Here is an 18,146-nt window from a genome sequence, read left to right on the forward strand (position 1 = left end):
GTCTGTGTTTGGTCATATTGGATAGGAAATTGCTTAATGGGTGTTGACCACTCAAAAGAATACATTGAATGAAAGAAGAATGTAAATGTTAACCGTAGTAAACAAATGTGTAAAATCAACCTGTTCACAGACAGTCCCCAGAGAAAGGAGGCAGTGTATCTACCTGTGTAATCTGCTTAAATTGATGGTCAGACTCGCTTGCAACAAACCACTTAAGTGCTCTGACCTACGAGGCACTGGGAAGGTGGTTTGCTTACCTTTTACTGAAAGTTGTTATTTTTCAAACGAAATAATGAACAAAGGTTTTATGTCCTAGCATGGAAGCTATGAGTTTCCTCTAATTTTTTATACAAAATTAAGAGGAAACATAGGATTATAAGTTTCCAACGTGGGTGTTTCCCTATATAGATGGTGTTATGCTGAGGGTTGGTGTTGTTTTCAGTTATTATAAAATAGAATCATAGAATCTTTAAGGTTGGAAAAGACCTCTAAGATCATCAAGTCCAACTATCAACCTAACACCACCATATTCACTAAACCGTGTCCTGAAGTGCCACATCTACACATTTTTTGAACACCTCCAGAGATGGTGACTCCAGCACCTCCTTGGGCAGCCTGACCACTCTTTCAGTAAAGAAATTTTCCCTAATATCCAATCTAAACCTCCTCTGCCGCAACTTGAGGCCATTTCCTCTCATCCTGTCACGTTACTTGGGAGAAGAGACTAACACCCGCCTCCCCACAGCCTCATGTCTTGAACAAAGAATTGTCTTTGAAGAATGAGTTGAACATGGGTAAATAAGCAGGAATGTATTTTGGCTACTTGAAGAAGGTAATTCACATCACTGTCACAGGACCTGAATTTTCAACATCTTGCAGAATGCTGAGTCCATCATCCCCAAGTCTTCATTGCTTTCTTAGCAGGGGTAGGTAAGGGGGAGCAGTCTTTAGGGAGCTATTGAGAAATGGTTAGGGAATTGGAGGGGTGTGTATTTCAGGATGCCGTTTCATTTTGCATGTAATTTGAAGTCATTGCTGTCCACAGTCAGAAGAGATGATCCCACTGGTCTCTTCTGTCCCCACCTCTGCCCGCAGGCTCAACAACACTCCAGACACATGAGGCACTATAGCAGCCAAAGGGAGGCAACAGCATTGTACTGGTGGAACATGCATTGGTATCCTTACGTTTAGCATAAGGCCTCCATGCATCCATCATTTTCATTTGGAGTTAATAATTGGATATTATTAATGCAAAAAGCCAAGTATCATAACAATGGGCTTTGAGTATTTGGAGCCAAATAACAGTCATTTCACATTACCTTGTTTGAACTAGGTTTGTGTTTCAATAAAAGGAAGAAGTTGTTTGGAGATGACTTAAATATACCATAGAGGGGCAAAGCATCCAAATTACCTTCTATTTCCTACCAAAATGAAGGAATAGGTCAACAGGCAGACATAACATCAGTCAGAAGACAACACTTCTACATGCTTTCGATCTAAGCAGTAGGGTATTTTATTAACTGCTAGGAATTCTTCAAAAAGCATCTTCTTCTTGTCTAAACTCCTCCTTCCAACTAAACTGGAATCTTTCAAGCCCACAGTACGGGAGAGATGCTTGTCATCAGCACTGCTGCTAAGCAACTTATCTTAATTAGCTGGAGTAAACTTCTGGAGTTATTCCCACCCCCTGCATGTGTTAAGTTTAGTAAGCAAGAGTATCTGCTCTTTCAGGTATTTAAAAGGGTCATAATCGGTCTGAAGGAGATTTGAAATAATTTTGACTTAGAGTAATCTAGATTTTGCATCTTAAGTACAGAAGGAGAACTTGTAGGGGAGAGCTCCAGATGCAACTGGACAAACCATCCTTTTTAAAAAGAAATGTTAGATATAAAGAGAGAGAAAACAAGGAATAAAGAATAATCACAAAAGAGAACAGATACTGCGCAGGTAAAACAGAAAAGGACTGAAGTCTAATTGCTGTAAAAAACAAACCAAGCTCAGCAATGAAGAAGAAAGTGAAACAGACAGTAAAAAGTTCTTGTAGAGAAGAGAAGAAATAGTTTTGCTATGCAAAGACAGCAGAGGCCAAAGTTAAACAACCTTTAGTTTGGCACCAAAACGAAGTCGGGACGTTCTGTCTCATTCAGTAAGGATGAGAGTTAAATATGATGACAATGCACAATACTGAACAGAAATGGAAATTACTACGTCAGAAGTAGAAACAGAACACAATAAGCTGAATACTTTCAAGCTTGGGAATATAGACAATTGGAAGAATTGTATATGAAGTAGGCAAAAATCTAAAGTCAGAAGTAGACACCGGGGAGGAATAATTAGGGACATGGAGATAAATGAAAAATTGGATTAAATGCAACCTCATTCACAAAAGGTAAATCATCCAATCTAAATCTGATGTTTATCTGATAATTTAACATATTTTTATAAACAAAATTCAAATGGTAGATCTGATCTGTAAGGCTTTTGTACAATGCAGTGTAAAAAATCTCAGTTAAGCTAAGGAATGGGATTAGCCCTGTAAAGATTGAAAGCTGGGTAAGAAACTGGCTAATGAGGATAAAGAACAAGGCAACGTGCTGAGAGAGAAACAGCTTGCCAGAAGGAGCTCACTGGTGGAGATCCTGAAGAGTTGGTCTGAAGACCGGTCTTGTGTACTGACTGTAGTAATAGCTTTGGCAGCATCAGTAGGAAGAAGGATTAAAATACCAGGCAACAAGAAGTGGATGACATTGAGAAATGCTATGAAGCACAAAGTGCAGGGTAATGTCTGTGGCAACAGATGGGAGGAATTTGAGCACTATTGTGACAAAGCAGTTCCCAAATGGGTCAGTCTGGTTATTTCTAGTATTGATGGAGAAGTGCTAATGCCATAGGACATCACATCTCAAGACAGCACTTTGGTAGCTGGAGCTACAGAGATTTTTGGTCAGCCCAAGAGGGCCAAACAGAGCTTTTTCTCTTACCTGCTCCAAAGCCTTTACAGAGTAAGTGTGTGTTCACTAACAATGTACTGAATGTGCAAATCATGTGCATGTCATCAAATCACTAAAAAATGTTTCCTGTATGTAGGATAGCTTTGATTTCTGATGGACTGGGAGGGACTATGATGCCTCAACATATAGAAATTAATCTGTAAATTCACAGGGAAGAAAGAAGAATTATTTGAGCTAAAGACATAAGAACATATGAGTGGAAACTGAGAATGCGTAAATTTGGAGTAGAAATTAGGGGGATTTTTTGGTTATCGTAGTAGCTAGGTTTCAGAACAGACTTCAAATAGATTAGGATGAAGTGAACAAAAACCCTTATAATGCTTACAGGAGGACAGGGTGTGTTTTCCTTATGGAATATGTGATCTGGCTGTATCCTGTAATGGGGGACTGGATTTGATGGCTTAGGATGTGCTCTCTGTTTGGATTCCCTCGTGTGCCTGTCTTGTGACTTGACTCGGTTGAGAGCGCTTGGAGCTCTTGAAGTTTGGCATCACGTTGCCTGCAGCAAGCACACCACATCATGGAGAACCCCAATGCAAAACAGCCACATCATGCTCCCTCTGACAACTTACATAGTCACTCGTGGTAAGGGTGACTGCAGTGGCTTATTCCTTGTTTCTCAGGGTAGGAGTGCTCCCTCTTTGTATGGCTGGGATAAAAGGACGCCATTCTGGGAGAGCATTACTGCAGGAATATATTGTTAGATTCAGAAAAAAAAAATAAAACAAAGGGTCCAAGATGAATTAGTTATTGTAACCTTGATTTTGAACACATTGAACACAATTAGCCTCATACACAGTAATGCAGAATTAAGTGCAGCAGACAGCTGCTGCTATATTAATCATAGAATCATAGAATGGTTAGGGTTGGAAGGGACCTTCAAAGGTCATCTAGTCCAACCCCCCTGCAAGGAGGAGGGACATCCCTGACTAGGTCAGGTTGCTCAGAGCCTTATCCAGCCTGGCCTTGAACGTTTCCAGAGATGGGGCATCCACCACCTTTCTGGGCAACCTGTTCCAGTGTTCTATAACTCGCATCGTAAAAAATTTTTTCCTAATTTCTAATCTAAATCTACCCCCCTCTATTTTAAAACCATTACCTCTCATCCTATCGCAACAGGCCCTACTAAACAGCCTTTCCCCATCTTTCTTGTAGGCCCCCTTGAGGTACTGGAAGACCGCTATCAGGTCTCCCCAGAGCCTCCTCTTCTCCAGGCTGAACAGCCCCAACTCTCTCAGCCTGTCCTCATAAGAGAGGTGCTCCAGCCCTTTTATCATCTTCGTGGCCCTCCTCTGGACCTTCTCCAACTGGTCCATGTCCTTCTTGTGCTGGGGGCTCCAGAACTGGACACAGTACTCCAGGTGGGGTCTCACCAGGGCAGAGTAGAGGGGAAGAATCACCTCCCTCGACCTGCTGGCCACGCTTCTCTTGATGCAGCCCAGGATGCGGTTGGCCTTCTGGGCCGCAAGGGTGCATTGCCTGCTCATGTTAAGCTTCTCATCCACCAGCACTCCCAAGTCCTTCTCCTCAGAGCTGCTCTCAATCCATTGCCCACCCAGCCTGTATTTGTGCCTGGGATTGCCATGACCCAGGTGCTGACACACAAAACCAGAAAGATACAGCTGATAGAGCAAACCAGCAAAGAATATTAAAAGGTAAAAGTGGGGAGGGAGAATTGTTTTTATTTTAATAAGTGGTTCTGTTGTGCTCCTCCTTTTAGTACTAAGCACATTTAAAAGGATAGCTGCTTTACCATTGTCTTGCCAAGTGATTGGTATAAAATAACCATAAATGAAGCCCTCTTATCCCACAGTAAGGATGCTCACAGGAAATTAGATCAGTGTAATATAAGTGTTTTAACTTCACATAAAAATCTCTATCCTATATAGATAAGATTAAAACAGATTGCAGGACTCATTCTACCTTCCACTTTTTAATTAAACAGACTGCTGGTACTGCAGGGGTACTGAACACAGGCTCATTTTTTTTCTCCACATCTGATAAAGGAGGCAAAAAAGGGAAACAGAAGAGAAAGCAGCTTCCCCATTTCTCCTGGCACCCAGGAAAGGAAGACAGGCCATTTCACACAAACATTTTGCCCTAACAGGCATATATTTAGAAAGGACAGTCTACTATGAAATTTTTCTAAAGGTACCATTTAAGAAGCATGAAGTACACAGGTTTGTGCGAAACTAGTATTTGCCTTACAGCTGCTTATTGTAAGGCAAATACCTTGAAGTTTTTTTTCCAAATGCTATCAATTTTCTCCGTAAGTGTGTTCTATTCCACCAATGAATTCCAGAAAAACTATGAAGTTTCCCAAATTTTAACAGAATTTGTGGTGACAGTTTTCCGGTAACTCCCTCCTCATTTTTCTCACATATAGATGACCTCATCATCTACGAGCGTAGGACTTTCCCACTCACCACTTTCTTACCAGTTAAACTGTGCCCACCAACAAGTACCATGCAAGAACTGAATAAGAGGGCACTGCTCTATGACAGAAGGCGTGGACCACTGTGTTTTACCTACAGTAAAACATTCAAGCACTAGAACAGTATCTTTAAGAATCAACTGGAAAATACAGAAATTATGTCCTATGATTACTTCACATCACAATTTTTATGCAACATTTGCGATTCAGTATAAGCCATGGTAACGGGCAGCATTTCGTCTGTATTAGAGCACATTGAGGATGCAAGCAGGCAGCAAGAATTGAGGAGTAAGGCCTTTCTCTCATGCGTGAAATGACAGAGGAAAAACTTCCTTTGGCTTCTTTGTTTTCACCAAGTGGCAATGAGGCTGATGTCAGGTTTTCACTGTCATTGAAGCAAGCCAGATGCTTCTTGCTTTGGGTTCTGGCTGGCATGAGGAAAAACGATGTGTTGAGACATACCCTGCAGGTCAAGCCTCCTTCATCCGGTGAAAAACTTCTTATGTGACTACCAATTGGCAGGAAAGAAAATTAAAAATATGTGAAAGAAGTAGCTACAAATTTCACTTTGCATCCCGGCCGAGTTCAGAGGGCAGATAGGACCTTAAGTCGTCATTTTAGTCTATATCATCACAGTTTGCCTCAGAAATAGCTGGAGATCATTTAAGTGTGAAGATAATGCAATCCTGCTGGTAGTGGACAGGCTTCCTGCCCAGAAGCTATCGCTGTTACTGAAGCTGTCCAGCACCCCTTGGTACCATTCTCAGCAAGAGAACCAGCACTTCTGCTAAGGCATTCAAGCTTCTGCAGTTGGAGAGCTGAGAAGGCATGCTAAACCGTGTCTCAGTGGTTTGGGTCTCTTTAGGGATCTCTAGATTAAAGATCTGAGAGATCTGGCAGGACTTATGAAGGTTCAGGTGGATGAGTTTTATCTGTTCAGATGCAATCTGGAAAACTCACAGCAGCCCTTCTCGTATTTGGTGCCATTTGGGTTTTACAAAATACTGTGGTTCACTGCTAGCGGCCACCTCAATTTCTGTTGATAACAAAGATGCATTGTCACCTGCCTAGAGCTTAGTTCTGCAGTCCATTTGGAGAGATGTCTATGTATCCCTAGGAAATATTCTGCCCATAATTCTCATCTGGGATCAGTGATCATCCAAAGGTCAGGTCTTTATCTCTCACCCCTGAAGACAGACAGCAGTCATGGAGGCTGAACCAGCAGATCATTCTCCCAATAAAAAGCAAGGCAGTGCCTGAATCCCAAAGGGAGCATCCCTTCCTCCCTGGCAGGAGGAAACAGACATCTTCCTCACTGACTGGGACAAAAATAGTCAGCAACAGTTTGAGTAACAGTCCTAGCCTAAGATAAATTTGGCCAGATCCTTGTGGGTCTGAGCCGAGGGAGTCACGAGAGAGCATTATGAGATATGACTAGGATGCTGGCTCCTGTTCCTGTTAATAAAGTAATACGTCTGTAATATCCAGCTATGCGAGTGAAAGCACTGTGTGAATTCATAGCTCTTAGAGCCCTCACCCTTCCTGGTACTGCTGCTGGCTGGAGAGAGAGCGTGTGCATCCCACAGCGCAACTTCTGCACTTGGTCACAGTGAGCTTCATTTGCTATATTGGAGGTGAAAATAGAAAACAGTGTGAAAAGAAGCTAAGTCAGTTCATCAAACTGGGCAGAAATGTCTGTTTGCTTTATGAAAGATAATGATAGAAATTCGGTTTTAACTCCCTTAGCTCAGCCCACTTAGGTACTCGTGTGTGAAATTACCCAGGGGGAAAAGACATATGTCGGTGCAGGATCCCTTCTTGGCCTTATCTTTGATTGACTCCGCAACATATGCTACAAACTGAATTAATTTTGAAAACAGAGAGGATCATCAGACTGCACAGACCCACTGATTGGAATAAGATGTTGGTGGGAACTGCCTGTCTGGAGAGCATGGAAGATATCAACAGAAATACGAAACTAAATGAATTCCACCTGATCTGTACATTTTTGTCCCTCTTCATCAGTGCGATTTTGAGGAGATCAGTTCTCTCTAATGTGTAAAATTTGAATTAATAGATCTAATTTCTTTATTCATTTTTGTCAAAATGTGGAGAACTTCTACAGGAGCTAGGGGAAAAGGTGGTAATTCCACTCCATGCTTTATCACTGAATATATGAAACATGACCGTTCTAAATTTTTGGTTACTCATATAACAAAAAATTCCTTTTGAAGACTTAAAAAGCACAGTTAGGTTGCCATAGGCTGTGAGCTAGGCTTCCTATTACCTACCAAGAGATTCAGTCTGCGGCTGCTGTTGTGAAATACAAATGGAGTTGGAGCACCGCAGCTCCAGTAGTCTGCTCCTGCAGACTATTTCCAGTTCAATGGACCGAGTAAAAGAGAATTTGCATTTTCATAACCATTGTAATAATGGTCATGATCATTATCATGATAGCTGAGTGAAAAAAAACAAAATTAGCAAATCACTGAGTTTCTTTGTCTGTGTGGGCTTTTCTGCAGGCTCACATCTGTCTGGTTTTGTCACTTTGGATGTTGTCAGTGGTAAGGTGGATGTGGGCATCTGTGACAGTCAGAAATATTTGTCTGCAGATTCCCCCTGCAGCAGTCAGTCGATGTCAGAGCAGTGATACAGCGATTCTGCTGTGCCCTTTCTTCCTGCTTTTCCTTCTCAATTCATGATCTGTGTACTGAAGAATGATTCTCTCTCTCCAGACCCAGGCATGAATTTACTGCCATCTGAACAGTTCTTTCTTTTTTAGTTCTGCTGTCATTGTCTTATCACTATTCAAGATGATGAAACCAGATGCGCTGTTTGCTCCCCACCAAGAAGTTTATTTTGCACCTATCTTTTCAGCTGGTTTACTTAAAAGCACAAGACTCTTCAGTGGAAATAGTAGTAGGGTTTTAGCCATAATGGTTTAAGGATACATGAAAGACAAGTTTTGCACAGAAAGATAATAAGAAGTAGGGGATAAAAAATAGTGGAGAGTGGATCTTGAGAGGCTTAATTGTTCGTTCTGGATTTTTAAAAATCTGAAGTTATCAGATGCCTTTATGTTGTTGTTCTTTGTTTTAGAAATCTTGTGATGCTTGACTTACTCCCAAAATGCCTGATTTTGAATCACTCAGATCAAAAATACTGTATATGAACTAAAATTCAAATGGGTTTTATGAATGTGATCCACAATTGTATGTAGCACTACTGTAAGATATTTTATTTTAAAAAAAAAAAAAAAACAACACTGCAGATATGTTTGGTTCTGTTCTTTTTTAATGTACAAGAATTTCTGCATGAATTACAAAGTCAGACTGATTTCACCGTTTATTTTCTGTGGTCAGCTAGACCTTACTATTACAGTGGTTTTCTGGTGACGTTCTGCAGTGGGACACAACCGAGCGAGGAGTGAGATCCCTGCTCCTGCATCGTGGCCATCAGATGCCATTAGCTCTTCTGCTAAGCTTGGCTGGGCAAATGCATTCAAGTACCAGGTCCCCAAAGAACATGTCCAAGATAAATACCAGAAACATCCACTCACTCAGAACCAGTGCAGGTTTTGATAGACTGAGCACGTCTTGTTATACATATTATCTCATTACGTTTGTCTAGGTTTTGCTTTGTATGTTTATCTTCAAATTGACAGGCACCTAAAGTGAGTATTTTAGATGCTGAAAATTAACGGTAATTTAGTGTAAACTATTTTCACCACAGGTCCTAACTAATATCTAGAGAGGACACATTTTTTTATGTTTTCCTATTTTTTCATGGTCTGTTCCATATTGAATACTTTTGGTTGGAAAAGCATTTATAGACACCCAGATGTCAAAACAGGGCAGCTGTGGTGAGGTCTGTGGGGCTCATTTAGCTGTTTGATTTGACTACTCTGTAAGTTTTGGCAGATGCATTTCATGTCAGTGATGAAATCTGAAATGTTATTGTAACTAAGATAATATTTCTCTGCAAAGTAGGTCTCTGCCTTCTCCTCAGAGCGTAATATCTCTATTTCCCATTTTTATTCTCTAAACCCATCTTTACTGAGTAACCAAGTGTTACTGTCTCTTTTAAATGGGTAAGAAACAGAGGGTCATCTAAAATAGTTTAGATTCACAAAAGAAATTAATAGGCTGAAAATCAGTTCCAGGACTTGAGAGTGTCAGATCATTGATTTATTCACAAAGTAATCTGGTTTCTCAATAAACTACATAAACAAGCTAATACACATATGTGCCTAGATAGTAAAATTATTTAGTTATATAGAAACATGAGTTGTTTTTTGGTTGCTTACTCTACGGTGTGACACCCGTTAGCTAATCTGAGCTACGCAATTTCTGACGTTATTACTTTTCGAATGGTTTACAGTTGTCCTGTTTAGCACAGAAGGATGTGGGATTTGAAGGGATGTACAAATCTAGGTATTTTAAAAATATTTTTTCTTAGAGGAAATATGTTTCTATAGAAAATGAAAGATAGTCAGGAAAATGAAGCACAATATCATTCTCAAGTAGTTTTTTAGCCAAAGAGAGGAATTACACACTTCCTAGGAGTCTGCAGTTTGGTATGGTACTGCAGTTGTGAGGAGGGTAGCAATTTCATTTCTTAGGAATAGCTCTTTCTGCTGGTTTTGGATGTGTTTCTTTTGCTGTTTATTAATAGTGGATCTCAGCAGATGAGGTTTACAGGTCAAGATTAAAAAAAAACTTCCAAAACCTACAGGTACACATAGCAGTAGAGTGTGCCTGGAAATTCTATGTTCAATAAAATACAAATATTTCACCTAGAGTCTGAGGAACACAGTACAGTGAACAACAAATTTTGTATTTAATGAACTAAGCCTGCATCCTTCCATCACACTGCGGGATTCACTGCCATTTTAACAGGAGGAAAATACCCATTGATTTCAAAGGGCTTTGAGTCAGTCTGACAGAGTATTGACAAAAACCAGAGATTTCTCATATACCTATGGTATATATTCCTATATTTACCTTACTAACAACCCTTCTACTTCAGTGCTGCAGAGAGGTGCTGCAGAAAACAATTCAGCCTGAACCTTAACTTGCTTCTAAGGATATTGTTATAGGGCTGTCAGGATCCAGGTTTCTGTGCAGTAGCTGTGCACAGATTCCAAAGACAAATGCTTCACAGGCCTTTGCTTAGATTTACCCTAGCTTCATCCAAGCCCCTTCTCCTAGGCTGGAGAGCTGCCGATGGAGGGGACACTGCCATGGAGAGAATATCATCAGGCAAAAGAGCCCACTGGCAGAATGTCGCTGGGAGAGGAATGAGTGGCATGGCCAGGAGGAGGGGGATCTGGTAGAGCTGGAGCCACAAACTGAAGCGAAAGTGAATTGGCTTTGGCTGGTCAGCTCCTAGAGCAAGAGAAAAAGGCACATTTAGCTGCTGGAAGCCACACAGATTCCTCACAGCAGGACACAAGGCAATCACAAATCTGTCTGGCACTCTGGTTATACAGTGGAGCAAGCCAGCTGGCTGTTGAGGGTGAGAAATTCAGGCATAAGGTGGGAAGGAGAGACAGTGGGAAACTAGGGAGCTAGTTCCCAGGTTGGGAAACTAGATGCTTTTGGCTCCAGAGTTTTGCTTCCGCTTGGTCAAGTCCACTGCTGCCAAGTGGTACCCAAGTTCACATGCAAAGAGGAAATGGAGGAGGGAAAGTGCAGAGAACAAAATTGAACAGCAAATGGGGAAAAAAAAATGAACTGGAAAATGCTTTGAAATTATTGACTTGGGTTTGATTGCCACATGGGGGAGATCTAAGCCTAAACAGTCTTGTTGAAGCACATGGGGGAATCCTTCAGCATATGCAGGGTGACGCTCGTCTTTGTGGCCGGTGCGACAGCTGGATGATTGCATCAAATCATACTGCCAGATGACACGTGAAGACCTGGTGATGTTCCTGGAAAAAAATGCAATTAACAGCTAATGAAAAGCAGAACTCTTCCTACTCTTTAATCCTTCTGACACACTTTAAACTTTCCCCATTATGGTGCTTTCCCTTTAAAACATGCATAGTAGCTGTGGAAAACAAAAGCATACACAGATATATCACCATGAGTTCTATGTCCAAAGCTTTCAAAGATACTGTGGATTCTGTAAAAAAGTCAAATTCTTCCTCACATGGAAAGTTGGATGCAGGTTTTGCAGGTTTATTAAATGGCAACAAATTAACATCACTACAAAGTTAGTTTAAGTAAAATTTGCTTTCTCCACGATTGTTATTTATTTAAATATAAAAAGCAGAATTGCTAAAAAGCTTCCAATATAATACAGTCTGGTCTATCCATTTTGTGCCGTGCTGAAGTGATCCAGAGGAAACAAAAGGGCATCCCTCAAAGCATAGTCAGTTAGGATTAAAAAACAGACTTGCTAACACCTTTATGTAAAATAGTGAAGTACCTCATGAAGCAGCTAATAACAGGTTGCAGCTAGTTGTTGGTGTTCAAGTATGAATCCCTGACAGCTGCAAAATACAGGCATTTTTAAAATCCCACTGAATACAAATCAGTTTTATATCCCCACCAACAAGATGGCTATGCAATTTCTCCATCATGGCTTCTCACACAGCATGTAAGAAGAAATAACTTGTAGTCTAGGATGGGGATATGGGCTTAAAGACATCTTTGTGTCCTCCATAGCAGGAACTCAGTATCTAAAGGTAATATCCAGTGGTCTGTGCTTTTGAATCCTTGACTTTGTCTTTACCTTTATCTGCAAGGACTAACATATTGTCAAAAAGGTTATTTGTGTTGTACTTTTAGTCCAGGCATACCGAGTCTGGATATGTCAGAAATTTCAGGCTAACCTCTGATCTAGTGGAGCTGTGTGCCAAAATATGTGTACTTGAGCTTTCCAGTAACTGCCCTCCATACCTACTTTCAAACCCCTTGAGTTCAACCCAGAGCATGTTTCACAGCTGAAGTTCATCCTATCCTAATCCTAATCTTCTAGCATCTGCTTTCTGTTTACAAGCAAAAGAAGCTGCAAGTGGGCTTTTGAAGTGCTTTTATTAAAATATATATTTTTAAAAATACATGTTTTAAATGCTTATTTAAATGTTTATTTAATTATATTTTTATATTACCAACACCATGTTATACTTCACAGACCTGAGGTTTAGCTGTAATTACCTTCAGATTTGTCCACTACCTGTCAGACAGCTGTAGATGATGGTACTCCACACTGGAGCTAGAGAGACTCAGAGAAGTAGTTCACTTGTCTGAAAGCACGACAAAATCAGCTTTGGACCTGTGACCAGAACCCAGCCTTCCCAAGTCCCACTTGATCAATACTTAATATGCCTGAGCCATGGGAAGGCACCAGTTAGCTGTTGGTTATGGAAGACAGGGGAGTTGATGGGAGCAAATCGGCTTTCAAAGAGATGTTCCCAAAAAAAGTCAACATCCCAATGACAGGGGCTTTGTTCTGTGTGGTGTATGCCAAAAGAAGGATCTGTCCATGGGTTATTATAAACTCAGGATAACTGTTGCTGTGTCTAATTACTCTTGTTTCTGCTTAGTTTTCAGGACTTTACTTGCTGTCATTCTTCACTATCCTTGTTGGGCTGGTGCTCTACTCCTCCACGTCCACCTACGTAGCCCAGGATCCTCGGGTATACAAGCAGTTTCGAAACCCTTCAGGACCTGTTGTAGACCTGCCAGCCACCGGCCAGCTGGAGCCTTCAGTAACGTACACCAGCCTGGGGCAGGAGACAGAAGAGGAGCCTCACGTTAGAGTTGCTTAAACCTAGGGCTGTTGATCACCTACTGATGATTCAGTGGAGCTCGTATATCCATTATCTCTGTATTGTACATAGAGAAAGGTATTTACCAGGTGCAGTTACACCGGTGAGCTGCAAGGTAGCAAATAAGGAAAGCTCATAAAAATACAAATTAATTGTTCCAAGGTGTTCATTGCAAGGAGATGCCAGTCCCTCATTTACGATATGAGCAGCATGTTTGTGATACAAACTGCTATACATCAGTCAGTTGATGTCAAACTACCTGTGAAAGATAGTCAATATAAAAGCTGAAATTACAAAAAGAACTTTATAGAAGGGTGTTTTTGCACCCAGTGAGTGATATTATGCCTAAGCCACACCAGTTGTGGAAAAGTCACCTTTTTACAGCAAATACACTTGTGCAGTCACTGTTAATTTCTCTCTAGGATTTGTTCATTTGCACAAAATAGATGGGTTACTTGTGGTAGCAACACCCTGACACATTTTTGCTAGCACCTTGGATTTGGTGAGGGAAAGACAATGAATTCATCTGTGCTCTCTGTCTAGTTGCCCTTTCTAGGTAATCTGTTCCATGAATCCAGAGGAGGGACAACTTACAATATCCGTCTCTATTCTAGGAATAGGTATAAGGCGAGCATTTTAGCCTTTCTATATTTCCAGAAGTGAAGTACTCAAGCATTGACCTCTCTATGATGCATGGCAGATTTCCTAGCAGCTGAGGTTCTGCATCAGGTGACAGGGAGTTAGTTTCTCTGTAGTCGTGACTTAACACAGATTTCTTACTTTTTAAATTTTAATCTGTAAAAAGAAAAATGCATTTTCTAGTTTCCTGTATATTGTACCTCTCCATGGTAAGATGACATATGTGGATCAGGGCATTTATTTTAGATACTCAGTGCATCGAGGGCGCCTTCTGCTGTTCCAGTTTGCTTAGTCTCCTGTGGTTTGTTATTGTAACAATAGCTATTTAGAAATGTGTTAGTTTTTCACCAAAACCCACAAATTATAAAAATCAGGACGATTAAGCGAGGAATTCTTGAGCAGAAAGACTGGACCATCTCCTGATGTTGCTGCAGTAGGGCAAAGGCATTCGTACCGGCAGGGTGCAGCCAATTATTTTTTATTAACTACAGAAGTAGTGGAAGAATTCAGCAGTTTTCTTACATTCCTGGGGACATGTGAAAATAGTAAGAGTGTGCTCCACAACTGTACTTCTGCTCCAGGAGCCTTATCAGAATGGGGGAAATCTTAGTCACTACCATGAAAAAATCCATCTCTGCCTATATGTTTGCTCTTCTGAGAGCCCAATAAAAGGAAATCATTATTTCAACATCTATCATCTATTTTTAATTTAAAATTAAGAAAGGAGAGATTATTTTATGTCTAACATATAGGAGAAGGATCCAGGAGAGCTTGGTTTTATTCACAGATCTGCCACATCTCTGTGGGATCTTGGGCGTGACTTATCTTGTGCGTGGCTGAGTTCCCCAATCCGTATATACGGGAATAATGATATTTTGCCTACCTCACAGGAGTGCTGTGGGACCAAGTTATTTTAAAATGCTTCAGGATCTCCAGAAGGAAGGAGTTTAAGAAATACACAACAGTGCTGTAAAAGTGTGTATGCATTCATTGTATTTGAAAATGGAGTTTATGGCAGGGTTGATGAATATTTTGCTTGTGGGCCTAGAAGATGAGTTTGGTTTGAATGTTATTCTGCTGAATAAGTCTGTCTCAAGCAAAAACATAGGGCTTCATGTTTGAAAAACACAACTTTCCTGTTTCTATTTTTAAAAGAAAAAAAAAAAAAATCAATCTGTACTCTGGATATTAGAAAGGCCACACAGTTCAACTAAGCAGGATGAATTTCTTTTATAGTCCTGTTCCGCTTTAATATAGAAGAGACTTCCCTGAAGCAGACTGGGAGAAGTATGTATGCATAATATACATGAAATGGCAAACACCAAAGTGCTGCTGAACAGCAGAAGTACGTTTTGTCTTACTCTTGGTGTGGAGGAGGAGGAGAGGCGATTGCTGTCCCCCATGTTTAGGCTGTCTGCCACGATCCTGCTGCGGCTGAGGGAAGGGTCTGCAGTATTGCCAAACCATGCCCGAAAACAGCCTAAAAGCTTCAGTGAAGATGGCTTGGTTTTAAACTCCTAACAAATGTGTTATTTTTAGCCCTGCCTCCTGTTTATTTAATCTCTTTAGCACTCATGTTTCCAAACTTTTTCTCTTAAAACTATTGAGGATTAAAAAAAAAAAGATTCCCACGGAGAAACAGAGACAATATTCTGGGAATATTAAGGGAAGTCTAAAATCCTACAGAATTCAAATTAAAAAAAAAAATCAAAAACCACACAAGAAAGATTACCTGATACTTTGGCGTAAAGTCTGTGGGATGGAAGTGCAGATGGGAAGCACACGGTCGAGTGAAGCCCTCATGCAGAGGGGCCAGCAAGCATGCTCGGGTCAAGCCCTGGGAGAGCTTCAGCTTGAGGTGAGTTTCGTACGTTCCCCAGGAGCAGGGGCTCTGGTTACCACTGCCACGGCTCCCTCAGGTACCCGGAGGTGCACTGGCAGGCACCTGTCATCTCAGTCTTTTTTGCTACCTTTTGTACCAATTAAATACCTTTCTCTGAACGTTAGTCCCCATGTTGGTCTGAGAACGTTGAGGATTGTGTGCGTGTGTGTTTGTTTCATGTTTACAATTCCTTCCTTTTGCATAATTGTTTTGGTTAATTTCATTATTAGTATTTATTTTTAAACAAAATGTTTGTAGTCCTTCTGCTTCCCGCTCCTCATTTCTCTGACACTAACTTGTAGATGTTTGTTAGAGTCTTCTGAGAAACAGCTGGGCAGGAGGCATCTCCCAGCCAGGTCACTGGGCTGGGAATTTCTACTTACAAGGGTTTGCGATCCACGGGTGGCTGAGGTGCCATTGAAGCAATTTTTATAGGCTACTTTAAAAGGCTCTGTTGTACGGAAATGTTATGAATGTTTCGGCGTACACTCCGCAGCCAGCCAGCATCCCCTGTGTTACTCACACAGGAGTCTGATGTGCAAAGTGGGGCTGCTTCACTGTGTGGGTCTGCCATTAAACAAGGTGGATGCTTGGATTAGCACCAGCGTGCTAGTGCTGAATGGACCTCGAAGGAAAACAGTAGCTTTACAACTGGGTTGACTGAGAAACTGAGGTCTAGTAAAGGAAAACATTACTTCTACCTGCTTGTTTTCTGCAGTTTGAGACCTCAGGACGCACCAGCAAAGGTTCAGCTATCTAACCGGCAGCTACTCTCCGCATTGCGTAGGACGTCTCTAGTTCTGTATAGCTCCCTGCCTGAACAAACTGAAACTCTGTGATACTGCTGGCCCTGAGCAGCCCTTAGCAAGACTGATACAATTTTCTGCTACTGGATGAAAACCTTCACTGGGAGACAGACCTTGTCTTTGTTCCAGCTATAAACTTTGAAAACACACAACAATAGACCAAGCAATTGAAAATTTTGCACCACTGTGTCATAAGAAGTTTCAATGTATAGTGTAGAGATTGCTAACTTGTGCTATTAACATTTTGACAAGCGTGTAGTATCGTTTTCTTTCCTTTTTTTTTTTTAAACCATTTAGTATTCCTGAGCTAGCTACAAATATGAATTTTACCCCATGGGTAGGATTTTATTGTTAAATGCCATAATAAAGCACACTAATCTTGACACTGCAGATGGAAATACAAACCAAAACCAAAACCAAGCAAATAAAACCCCAACCCCAAATTCTGCATCAAAAAGCTGAACAAACCTTTCTCCATTTTGATATTTGCATGCACCTATATGGACTGGCTGTGGCAATGTAATGCCTGTATAATGTTTTCAAATAAAAAAAAATGCTTTATGAAAGCGGCGTTATTAGTTTCCTTGCCTATTTCCTTTCTGCTTTCTCAGCCTACAACAATTTTTCTGAAATGTGGATCTTGACTGCAGGGCATCGTTTTTCACTGTGCAGAGGACTTCTTTCCCTTATGAGGTGGTTAACCTACAGCTCCTTCCAAGGTGTCTACACATAGGTACCATTAGGCACCCTGAGATATCTTGCCTGGCCCCAAGGTGCTGCTCCAGAAGGATAAGGGGTCTCCTGTACACCCTCTCTCTTAATCTGCCATTCCCCTATGGCTAGCTCAGGTATCCTGATGCTCATTGCCCTCATTTGGACACAGAAGCACTCCCCCACTGCCTTCCAGAAATGATTAATCTATCTAGAATTAATCAGTGGCAAAACACGTGTCTGATATTGAAGGGCTTATCTTCAGTGTCTGCAGCTGCCTTGCCCAGCCCTCCCTCCTGGTTTTACAGTCCTGAAATAGGAAAAGAAAGGATGGAGACAAAAATTAAACATCAGGGAGAAAAGGAATGTCAGGAGGAGCAGAATTAAGGAAAGAAAGAAAAGGAGACTTTGGCTTGTTTCAAGTCCACATGGGAAGAAAGGAAAGGAAGATCCTGAGTGTGTGAGAGCAAGGGAAAAATCTAAGGGAAAATAAATGAACGTGTCTTCACCTTGAGGGTGTTTACCACTGTATGTGTCTGTCCATCTCTCTTTGCCTGATGTCGCCACAGGAAACTCCGTATCAGTATTTCTGACATATTTCGTCCCTGAGAGTAAAGAAGGGAATGGAGACTGGTGAGCTTGTTTCCAGCCTCTCCCTGCACTGTGACTGCGTGGATCCTCAGACATTGCAAAGCCAGCAGTGCTGCACTGATGTACTGGTTTATGTCTGATTTTCCAGTGTGAATGCTTCCTGAGTTATATGAGACCCAGCAACTTGAGTTAGTGTGTGCATGGTTTATCATGCTAACAGTTGATTTCTATTTTCCCCAAATCTGCTCAAGAGTCTCTCTGGCATTACAAAAATCTCCATTTATTGCCTGGCAAG

General features: G+C 41.1%; 1 protein-coding gene across 1 annotated transcript in view; it reads left to right on the forward strand.

The window, feature by feature from the left end:
• SLC35F1 (solute carrier family 35 member F1) overlaps positions 1-17,120 on the forward strand; it is a 249,782-nt gene extending 232,662 nt beyond the window's left edge. The window contains exon 8 of the mRNA XM_086745147.1: positions 12,998-17,120. Coding sequence (XP_086601273.1) covers positions 12,998-13,222 — 225 coding nt within the window. The 3' untranslated portion in view covers positions 13,223-17,120. The remainder of the gene's footprint in view (positions 1-12,997) is intronic.
• The last annotated feature ends 1,026 nt before the right edge of the window (positions 17,121-18,146 follow it).

This window comes from Chlamydotis macqueenii, chromosome 3 (assembly GCF_036417535.1).
Source record: "Chlamydotis macqueenii isolate bChlMac1 chromosome 3, bChlMac1.mat, whole genome shotgun sequence".
NCBI classification, from domain to species: domain Eukaryota; kingdom Metazoa; phylum Chordata; class Aves; order Otidiformes; family Otididae; genus Chlamydotis; species Chlamydotis macqueenii.